The sequence below is a fragment of the Chelonia mydas genome, chromosome 1 (genome assembly GCF_015237465.2).
Source record: "Chelonia mydas isolate rCheMyd1 chromosome 1, rCheMyd1.pri.v2, whole genome shotgun sequence".
In the NCBI taxonomy this organism is placed as follows: Eukaryota; Metazoa; Chordata; order Testudines; family Cheloniidae; genus Chelonia; species Chelonia mydas.
This window is the reverse complement of record NC_057849.1, coordinates 156,215,211-156,226,914: the sequence shown is the minus strand read 5'-3', so window position 1 is coordinate 156,226,914 and position 11,704 is coordinate 156,215,211. Positions and strand designations below refer to the sequence as shown.

At 43.4% G+C, this 11,704-nt stretch overlaps 1 protein-coding gene across 1 annotated transcript in view; it reads left to right on the top strand.

Moving 5' to 3' along the window:
• The first annotated feature begins 2,370 nt into the window (after positions 1-2,370).
• Positions 2,371-11,704, top strand: part of BACE2 (beta-secretase 2) — a 67,785-nt gene continuing 58,451 nt past the window's right edge. Inside the window, exon 1 of the mRNA XM_037903821.2 lies at positions 2,371-2,949. Coding sequence (XP_037759749.1) covers positions 2,665-2,949 — 285 coding nt within the window. The 5' untranslated portion in view covers positions 2,371-2,664. The remainder of the gene's footprint in view (positions 2,950-11,704) is intronic.

The following is an 11,704-nucleotide window of genomic DNA, read 5'->3' as shown; positions in this document are numbered from 1 at the left end:
TAGTTCTGTTATCTGTGATTCCAGGGCATGAGAGGCCAGATACAGCAGGACCTGAAAAATTTCACTCACCTACTTCTCGGTGGTGAGTAGCAAGTTTTCCATGGCCAGGGGTCCTAAGTAATTGCACCAAATTTTAAGCTTCCATTTAAAAGCATAGTGTCTAAGCCTTGAGTGCAAAAATAACCTTCCAACTGTGAACTTAAGCAGTAGTGTCTACCTGCGCCTGTAAGCAGGCATTTCCATTGTTTCTGCTTGCTGCATATAGCATTCCCAGGCAACAGCAGAATGAAATTAAGAAACCTCTGGTCAGTGTCCCTCTGCTGTTGAGAACTGTATAGACATTCGTTAAAAAGAGAAGAATCATGTCAACTTTGCTAGGCTGCTTCTTGGGAAAGCTCTGAGTAGCAACAGAGAGGCACATAGACCAAGTGGGAATAGTGGAGAAGAGCTCCAAAATGTGTGATGGTGGGAGGGACAGAGTTACTGATACTCCCCCTGAAAGAATCAGGAGGCTGTAAGAAGCATTCAGAGAGGGTTGTGGGACCTCAAATTTATCATGTGATACAAAAGCTGGAGGCCCATATTTGGGTGCCTATCTCCCACTGAGGATCTGGGCTGGAGCTTCTAAGCAATGTTCAGGGATAACACCCTCACCTGCATTTCTCCCCAGCATGTTGCTCCTGGACCCCGCTGGTGTCTCAGCTGTCCCATCTGTAAAATGGGGGTAATACTTTTTGCTTTACAGGGTTGTTGTGGGGATTTATTAATATCTGTGAAACACTTGCAGATCTTCTGAAATTCATTATAATAATGAAGGAAGTTAATGCCTATCCTTTCTCTCTCTCAGTGCAAAGCTCTCCTTCCTAAGCCATTTAACTGGTGGCTGGCTTACACATAAAGACAGAACAGGTGGTTGCCCAGGACAACAAATTGTTTGGCGATTCTTTAGAGGTTTGCGATTTGGGTCTGGACATTTTCCTGTTTACTTAACACAGGGGGGAAGAGCTAGAAAGGGTGCAGATTGGACTTGGATTCTATTATTTTTCAAGGGTTTCAGACCTTCATCTCAATTTAATTATCTCGCACTCACTTTATCATTCCTGGAGAGGTTTAAAAAAAAACACTAATGCTGCAGCAGGTTAGAGGAAAAGCTCGTTAGATTTCACATCTTTTGATTGTTATTATTTGTGTTATGATTATGTTAAAAACCTCATCGTGATTACAACCAAAGGATTTATTCCGTATAACTATACTTCATACTCAAGTCAGTAAACGATATACCATATTAATATGGAAAATGAATGTAAATGTATAGCGATTGAGATCAGGGTGATTACTAACATGCAAAGTCATTTATCTTTACTGTTACCTTGAACGTCTTCCCGATTTTGTTGGCTCACCTCTTTATTGTCAAATCCTAGGCTGAGAGCTTTCCAGGGCAGATATCGTTTTTATTTTACTTGTTTACACAGAGTGTATATGTGACACACTGGAGTTTTAATCCCTGATTGTGTTCCTCAGGCGCTAACATAAAATAAGTAGTAAATGGTCATCATCTCGTTTCTGATCTTGGGCTAGAAGATGTAGCTCAGGAAAGCTTATGCTCAAATAAATTTGTTAGTCTCTCAGGTTCCCCAAGTCCTCCTTTTCTCTTCACTCAGCCAGTGTGTTGTGTGCATAAATAGCTACATCAGTGGCGCTATACTGATTTACACGGGCTGAGGAGCTGGCTTCTTGATCACAAGTTATTCCTCTAATTACTTCCTAACTATATACATCTATCTCCCTGTCTCTTGGAGGCGGTGGGAGGGAGGAGTAATACATTAATGGAAGTTCAGAGAGAGGATGGAAGGTGCGATTATAAAAGTGATTTACTTGTATAAACGTAACGAAAAAGAGAGATCCCACTGAAGCCCCCACAGCGTGGAAAAACGTGTAATGGGGAGGTGAGAAAACTAGCTCTGGAAGGGGAGGTGATGAGAGGTGTCTCTGTGTGTGAGGTTATTCCGTACTCTGGTGGTGACAGCCGTGTCCTCTGTAATGAAAAGCACCGGAGAAATGCCATGCTCGGACACAAACTCACTGGCAGAAGCGGCTGGCCCCAAGGGATGTTGTCTGACCGGTGATTTCCATACTTCGCCTCCCTCCAGGCGACTCGCCGTCTCGAACCTCGCAGCGGGACTTTGGAACCGGCTCTTTCTCCGTGTGAACGCGGCCGAGAGCCGCGCGCTCCGGCCGCAGGAAGGGCTGGGCAGCAGCTAACAAGCAACTTTTCCCCGGGCTGAGCCGAGCCCCGCCCCGCCCTGCCGGGGGTGGGTGGCGTTTGCCCCCCTCCTCCCCCTTGTCCCTTTAAGGGCCTGGGTAAACTTTTTCCTGCTGCCTCCAGGCGGCCCCGTCACATCCGCTGGCCGGAGCCCGGTGGGGAAGTTTCTTGGCGCTTGTTCCCAGCCCAAACTCTTGGGTCCCGCCGCTGCGCGCGGAGCGCCCCCCGGGCTCTGGCGGGGCGCGTGCGAGGAGGCGCCGGGGCGCGAGATGAAGCCGGGGCGTGGGGAAGCCGGAGCCGCCCTCCTCCTCCTCCTCCTCCTCCTCCCCGGCTGCTGCAGCCCCGCGGCCAGGCGGCTGCTCTCTCCTGCCTGAGCCGCCGAGCGTCCCGCTGCCGCCGGGATGGGGACGCTGCCCGCGGCTCCCTGCCTCCTGCTGCTCCTGGCTGGCGCTGCCGGGCTGGGCCGGCCTCGCTTCTCCTTCCCCCTGCGGGTGTCTCCGCCGGCCGCCCCGGGGAACGGCTCCGGGAGCAGCCGCCACTTGGTCCCCCCCGGCGAGGCGGACGGCTTGGCCTTAGCCTCGGAGCCCGGGGCCGCCGTCAGCTTCTTGGCCATGGTGGAGAATCTGCAGGGAGACTCCGGCCGGGGCTACTACCTGGAGATGCTGATCGGGACCCCGCCGCAGAAGGTGAGACTCCCCCGCCGCGCGCGAGCTGGGCTCCCCGGGGCAAGCGACTTGCCTCCCAACCGGGCTGGAGTCCCGCCTGCTACCCCCGCGCCTGCCGGCTGCACCCCCGCCCCAGCGTGCGGGGCGCTGCGCCCCACGGGCGCGTCGAGGAGGAAAGGTTCTTGGGCGGGGGTGGGGGCAGGTCGGGGGGCGTTAGACGCCTGTCGCTGTTCTTCCCATGCCGGCCAGCTACCCCCGGGGAGGAGTTTTCCTGAGTTTCCTCCTCCCCGGAGCAATGTTCTCCTCCAGCTCCGCTGGGAGTGAGACCGGGCTCAGCTGAGCTGCCACGGGTGCAGGGGACGGTGCACCTTCCTTTAAGGGGGGCCTTCTTCCTTAATAAAGGCACTGGTGCCGCCGCTCACAGGTGAGGTCCCTTGCCGAAGGGGTTGTGCATGAGCTCAGTTTAAAAGCACTATTCAAAAGGAGATCGATCTATTTATATACACGCGCTATTGAAGGGACCGCAGAGACCCTTCTCATGTAGTTTGGAGGACTAGAGAGGTCCCTTTGATTGTTTATGGAGAGGAGGAAAAGTCACTCCTGGCTTCTTCGTCTTTTTCTTTTTTTGATAACATTGGAAGACCTTAAATATCATCAGCATGTTGGTGAGTTAGAAGTGACTGTTACACATGTGAGCGATGACGGCAAGTGTTGAAGGACTGGATTGACTTCCCCACCCCCTTGTTGCCTTTTAATTGCAGTATTGTTAGGTGGCGAAAAACAGAGAAACGAAAAAATAGTGTATTGACCTCGTGCTAAGTACAGTTATACCGCTTGCAACTTTTCTGAAAGGCAGCATTTCCATTCATTGGCACTTTGCATGAGAAACGAATGTCCTCAGGCACAGTAATTTTAAGGAAATCCTGCAGAGCCGGTCTTTTTATTTCAAACTGTTTGATGTCAATTTGATTTGAAACAAGTTTCTCTGTCAGTCAAAAATATTGTATTTAACATACCTTATCTTATTTTCGAAGTCCACCTTGAGGTGTGATGGAGTAGGCTGACTGCCAGACGCTCCTGATCCCCCGCATAGAGATTACTCAACCACTCTTACTACATTAAGTACTACAGTAATGCAAAGTTTTAAAACATCTTACATTTTATTTAAAATGTAGCCTCTATACTGCTAATAGTTAAAGAATGCACTTCCTGTGGTTGGAATTATTCCTCCTTCTTGCCCCCTCCCCTTACAAATTCCTTCAAAAGTGTTTGTTGAAAACTTGGTTGTTCTTTCATCTGTGTCATGTGAAGCCTTGGTGGACTGTTGGTGGGGATGACTTGTCAGCTGAGAAGGATTAATTTTCCAAAAGCCCTTGGGGCTTTGTGTCACTTTTTTCCCCTCAAGTTTAGTACTCCCACTCTTTTAATGAGATTTAAGTGAATGAAGGGACCCTATGTAGGTGAAAATGTTTTTATTTTATTTTTTATTCTGACTTCTTACCATAATGAAAAGTTAGTCAGTCATATAGATACTTAGTAAAATGGAAAAGTTCAGCTAATAAGCCCTCTCTGGGCTTGTGTATAATAATTTTTCTGCTTTGATAGAAGAGGATTGGCCTAATTGCCATTCTGACTAATTGAAATGTATTACAGTAGGTAATAAAGCAGTACATGGATTCAGACAGAGTTGGATAGTTTTATGATAAATACATGTTATGGGGGCTACTTAGATCTGATGCATCAGATCTATCACTTGATTGCCCCTGGGTTCAAGAAGAATTTTTTCCTCGATATTGAATGCTGCCCAGGGTGTGGGGGAGTGTGTTTTCCACTACTCTGTGGAATGTCCAATACTGTCTTCTGTGAGATTCAAGATATCAGACTTGATCATATCAATAATCTGATCCTGTGTGCCTTAAACTACAACACAACTGTATGTAGAAAAAGGTAAATAAACAGCATATGAATATCTCTTACCTATACACTTTTAGTGGTTCTGAAATAAGAAGAAAAACAAAATTATGGAGATTCATGTAGACCTTCAGGAATAATATTACTAAGAAAGATGTTCCTTATTTCAATTATATGCCCCAAGTCCTTACCCATAAGTGATATTACTTTAACTGTTAAGTGTATTACAAGTAATGTAAAATTTAAAATAAACTTGGTCATCATTTTACATCTGAAATTGGGTTTAAAGTTTAACTCGCTGTAAACTGAATTTTCTCAGAGTAAAACATTGAAACATGATCCCATTGATGTTTATAAGTAAAGTCATGGATATGCTTAAATGTTTGCAGGATCAAGACTTAAAAAAAAAAAAAAAAAAAAAGTTTCAACTGAACAAGTGAGGTGCTTTACACACCTCCTTCTCTGCTTGACTCTGAAATGGCAAACATATGTCTGATGCAAGTGTACCTCACAGTGAAGAGTATAAACTGATAAGCAACTAAAAGGTAGTATATCTCGTCCTCTTTCAGCCTCTATGAAAGATGGTGATTTATAGCACAGTATCCCAAAAATATCAGGACACCAATTTAGCTGCCAATCCACCCTCATTCTATTACCAATAGATTCAAGTGCACATACGTTCTTTGAGAATTATTTGAAAGCTAAAAATGTCATGGTGTTTTGAGGAATGTTATTATATATGTCTTTTATTTCATGGAGTTGTCCTGTTTCTGATGAATGGTGTACTTTATGGCTGCCTGCTATTCCAAATCTGAAGATTATAGTATGAGTTGGCAAGAAGGCATTGACTGCACTAGTCTAATTTTTTATTTCTTTAAATAATCTGGAAACAGATTAAATGCCTTTACTCAATATTGTATTATTTTTGCAAGCCTCGAAATGGAAGCTATAAGCACTTTGATAAGTGGAATGAAAAATTGTCTAGTTTTATTTGTTTTCCATGTATTTTTACTAAAGCGTTGTCTACTTTGCTCCTTCCTACAGTTTTTGACAAACAAACAAGAGACAGAAGCCTAACTTTAAAAACAAACAAACCACATTTTCCCCAGATTCCTCTCGTGAGTCTATCTTGATCGTTCTTAACATTTGCAGAGTAGCACTTTCCTCAGATTACACCCATCTTGTTATCCTCTCATCCCATTGTGTTCCCAAATTGTGCCTATATTGAGACTACACAAATATTTTCCTTGTAACTTTAATGCAAAAGGGTGGGTGGAGGAACTATGTACCTCTGAGTAGTCAGCATGATGCAGCTGAGTTTTGATCAGTTGCCACTGAAACCGTGGTGGAACTTGAATTTTATTCTAGTGACCAAACATCTGTTTTATGCACTCAGTTCAGTTTAATTATTAATGCGAAGCATGAAAGCAGCTTTTGTAATGGCAGTTTGTTCTGCTCAGAGGGTCAGCAAAAATCTGACCTATAACTGGCATTTAGAAAGTTGTATTAAGGATAAAGTGGTTATTGGAACTAACTGTCTTCATTGCGAACCATGAATTCCAATTTCCATAAGATTAACTGGAGACAGTCCCTCTATCACTGTCCAACTACAAAAAAACCGAGGAATATGTATTAAATACCTTAACTATGTGTTGGGCACTTAAAATTTGTGGCTTGATGTTTCAAAGGTTATAAATTCTGACAGTTCTGGATTCAGTTCCGGGTGTGGTGATGGGAGAGTAATTGCTGCCAGTGAGGAATGACAAGAGGGGCTGAAGACTTGTGGTGATAGGATAGGACAGAAAAAGGGAGGCCAATTGGGTAAACGCCAGTTGAACTAGGGTAGTATAGCAGATTATTACAGGCTAAATCAGTAGGCAGTGGTGGTAGGGAAGGGAAATAAGGGATAGAACTAGGCTTTGAATGAGTGGGTGAAAACTGGAAGGAAAACCTAGGATGGAATCAGCAGAGTAAGGAATGTTTTTTAAAAACCATACACACACAGGAGCATGGCCTCTGGGGACGGGTGAACCTGCTAGACTACCTTTGACATAAAACCTTAAATAGTCATGGACCTGACAAGTTGTGTGCCAAGGTAGATTAAAAAGTACTGTATGTTGCATCAACACATAGGAAGTATTTTTCTGGAAAGCATCTTCTACTCTGTGGGCTTGTCTAGACATGTTAGCCAGTACATTTAAATTAACATGATTTTAAACAAGACTTTGGACCTGCTATGGATAAAGCAAGTCTGTGACACCCCGTACCCCATGTTCACCACTTTTATACGGTTATGATATATTTTCTACAAAGTATGCCTTGTGAGGTATTGTTTGAACACACATGATCTGCTGAACATCGTTGTCCTGTTATGATGTGTGTAACAACACTGCATGTGAAACTATGAGATTTTACTGCATAATATTACTAAAATGTGCTATGGTTTTGGGAAATGCGGAGAATTGCTACCAGGGACAACACAAAAGACTGAGCACAGGTGCCGAGAAACTATTAACTGTTTAATTGGGCATTCGCCAGCAGGAGGGAAGGTATAAACAGAGTATTTACAATTCCTCTGAAGGATGGTTTGCAGAGCACATATGCAGTGGAAGTGCCTACCTCTGCGATCCAGCAAGGATTTTTCCAGTACAAAGAGTTGGGGTATGAGAGAGGAGAAGGGCCCTGTCCTCCTCTCCTCTCCTCGCCACCACTTTTCTCTCTGCTTATGACATCAACGAATATCTAAGGGCACTGAATCAGGGGGAGGGAGGTCCCAGGCTGAAAGGAAATCCAGCCTGTGAACTGACGACTGTGAATTGCCTGCAACATCTGGTGGGTGAGAGAGCTGTTTGCTTCAAATCTTACTTAGAACTGTAATCTAATTCTTAAACTTTACCAAGTTATCTTTTATTTATTTTGTAACCAATTCTGACTTTTATGCCTTATCACTTGTAATCACTTAAAATCTATCTTTCTGTAGTTAATAAACTTGTTCTATTGTTTTATCAAAACCAGTGTGTTTTGGGGAATCTCTACTCAGGTTAACAAAGGCTGGTGCATAATCATTTCCTTTGATGGAATGATGGACTATTAATGAGCTTGTGCTGGCCAGAACTCTATTGAAGACTGCAAGACACACGTTTCTGAGGGGCAAGGCTGGGGACTGCAGTTATGTGGGTATCACCTTGTATATAATTTGTGGGTGGCTGGGCATAGCATTCATGTATCCATCAGAGTGACTTTTACATGCTGGTGGCTGTGAGTGAACAGAGCTGGTAGGGGTTGCTGTTCACCACCAAAGCAGTGTAAAAGACCTCTCTGGCTGTAGGATTAACATAAGAATGGCCAAGGATTAAGGGGACACAGCAGTCCAGTGGCCCAGATTGCATCCTGGGGAATGTCACAAAGTCACATTTGAAAATGTGTTAGCTGGTCATGGTCAAGCCGAGGTACTCCTCTAGCAGGAAGCTGAGTACTGTAACACATCTATATTTCAATATCTGCTAATAGGAGTCAAAATTCCTTTTTATCTTTTCTCTGTTGCTGTGAAGTGTGACTTTATTCATAGTTAGAGTGAATTTGAGAGGGAAATGGCTCCCAGCCTCTTTTCTGCATGGATTTTGGTTTGGGCTCAGGTCTTGTAAGAGCGCAAGATAATATTCAGCAGTTCCATCCTGTAATTTGTAAGCATCATATTCATCTTAAGAAGAAAAGTGTTTTTTCTGTCAGACACAGCATTTCTACGACTTTGTCTAACCTCTCACTGCTTTTCCGACTTAGCTTTTGTAATGTAAAGAAGCATGTGTTTCAGATGGTTTTGTTTACTTCAAAAATATACCCTACTAAAATCAAAAAAGGAATTATCTTTTTATAGTCTGTTCTGTGTGCAAATTTGAGTAATGCTATCTGAGGAATTGAAAGAAAAAAAAAAACTGCTTTAAAGCAAAGTACCATGCAGTGGCGGTTTAGCCATTTTGGATATTAAAGAGACAAGGTAGGTGAAGTAATATCTTCAGGTCACTGAGGAAGAGCTCTGTGTAAGCTCGTCTGTCTCATCAACAAAAGTTGGTCCAATAAAAGATATTACCTCACCCACCTTGTCTCTCTGATAAAGCAGAGTAGTTTAGTTACCTCAAGGAGAAAAGTGGGTTTGACTTAATGTCACTGTCTTTACTTTTCAAACTGGGAAGAAGCTTTAAAATAACAGCATAGACAGAGTGCATGCTCGCTCTCTCACTCGCTCGCTTCCTCTGTGTCTTGATTCTACAATGACACCTAGGACCATGGTCTCTGAGAGCCTCTCAAGAGAACTAAAAACATAATAGTCCAGTGGTCTAACTTCCTTTGCCCAAGGCAGTTTGGATTGTCATTGTTTCCTTCTCTCCCCTCCCCCATTATTGCTTCCCTCTTTCTTTCTTTTTTGCCTTGACCTGCTTCTCCTCCTTTTTTATTTATTTTTTTCTTCTTTTCTTATTGGCGTCTTATTTTCTGGAAAAATAAACCATGTATTGGGGAGCAAACTGTTCTTCCTGCTCTGTAGCTTTCCTCCTGAGATGCAGATATTTGGTTTCCAGTTTAACAAGAAGATCTAGGAAGGTTCCATGTTCATACGGTACCCAAACGCCCCACTTACATTATGAAGAAATTGTGCATGGGAGAGAGGGGATTTCCACAAAAGGTAACTTTAAAAGGTTGGATGAAAAATTTCCTATTAACTGAAAAAAATTATAGTGCATCAAATACAATTAATGTGTCATAATTAAAAGGCTCTGTTTTAAAGGGGTACTGTCAAGATGATTACACTTGAGAATTATTTCTCCTTACCTATGTTTTCTAATAAGTTATGAAGAATAAATTAGACTTTTAAAAATTGTTACTTTCCTTCTAAGTCTGTACTTAATTCAGTTTGTGACTACTGCAATTAAACTGCCAGTAAAACAGAACATAACCAGCTGTGTCTCTTTCATGCGTTAGCACAAACTGCTGTTATATATGGCTTGTATATGTTCAAAAAAGTTTAAATCACATATAAAACAATGAAGTTGACACTGATTTGTTTAAACTAAAAAGATAATCATATTTAGTAACAGTCTTCCCTTTTTAATAATACACAAATGAACCCATATTTGGGGCTAAACTACTTGACATCACTTTTGTTCATTATGATATGGACTATCAGACTTCCTTTTTTTTTTTTTTTTTTTTTTTTTTTAACAAAAAAAGGACAGTTTTATCCTAAGTAATTTTAGTTTCTTATAAGTTACCAAACTGGTAACAGAACATACATGTAAGTTTGGACATTGTAAATTACAGATCAGCACAAAGTGGGATTGGTACTGCATCCCTTACATAAAGCTCCCACTGATTTCTGGAGAGGTTACTAGGGAGCAAGGGATCTAGAATTGGGCTGAGTAGCTCACAGTATTGCCAAAGCCAAGCATTCAAAGCAGATATTGGTTTTAAAATGTGTGTGTGTGTTTGAGCTGTTACTCAAGTCACATGTACAAAATTTTTCTCCACAAGCCTGAGGGCTAGAAATCTTGTTTGTTTTTTATTTAAATGAAAGCTGAAAATCAAACAGCATTGATCTGGGAGCTGGAGCTTTAAGCAAACATCAAATATCACAAGGCTTGCAATGAAATTGTGAGATAGTGTTGCCAACTTTCTAATCACACAAAACTGAACACCCCTGGCCCTTCTCCAAGGCCATGCTTCCCACTCACTCCATTTCCCCCCTCGCTCCATTTCTCACTCTCCCCCACCCTCACTCACATTCACCGGGCTGGGGCAGGAGCTTGGGGTGTGGGAGAGGGTGAGGGCGTGGACTTGGAGGTGGGACTAGAAATGAGGGGTTCAGGGTGCAGGAGGGGGTTGGAGTGCGGGCCAGCACATTCCTTGGCCCGCGCTGCTTCCCGCTGCCCCCATTGGCCTGGAGCGGCGAATCGTGGCCAGTGGGAGCTGCGATTGGCCAAACCTCTGGACTCAGCAGGTAAACAAACGAGCCTGGCCTGCCAGGTGGCTTACCGTGGCAGCTGTGGGCCAAAGGTTGCCGATCCCGGCTTTACTCTCTTGAACAGTCCCATGGGCTTAAAATAGGTAAGTTGTGTAGGCTCAAAAAGTGGCTGCCAAAGCTACAATGGCATTTATGATTACACCTCAAAAAAACAGGCGGAGAGTGTAGCAAGGGCTCAGGCTTTTATGTTGTTAGATTATTTTATTTTTTATTATCACTGAGTTATCTAATTCATTGTTGTCTACCATGTTAGAGGGCTTTCCCTCAACCCTCCCACTTCTCTGGTTCTTGTCACACAGACAGCAAGCAGCAAAAGACCAGAAGTCTGAAGTGCAGACAATGCGATGTTTATTTGGGTTAGTTTCCAAGCAAGCATATTCCCAAACCCTTCACACCAGTTGGGCTTATCCCTATATGCCAATAGTGTGTTCCCCAGTGTCGCGCCCTCCCCCCGCCCCCTTCCAGTTCTGGCACCTCAGAGCATTTACCCCGTGTACCCTTCCCAGCTCTGGCGCCAGAGAGCTTTGCCTGTGTCCCTGTTCTCCATTCCTGCCCCCCCCCTTAGCAAGCATGATTCCAATTTCCCCTTCCACTTCCTGTTTGACCCCAGTTTATATAGTAATATTCTCAGCTATACCTTAACCAATCATTTTACTGAAATTTAACTAACCAATCCTAACACATTGTAACATAATTCTCTAACCAATTATATCCCACTACCCTAATTAACTTACACCTAGCAAAATTAATTCTACAGCAGACAGAAACAATTAGAGAACCAGACAGATTAACAACAGAAAAGTGGGGGCCATAAAGATAAAACAGTACAGAAATGAGGGTTTCACAACCACA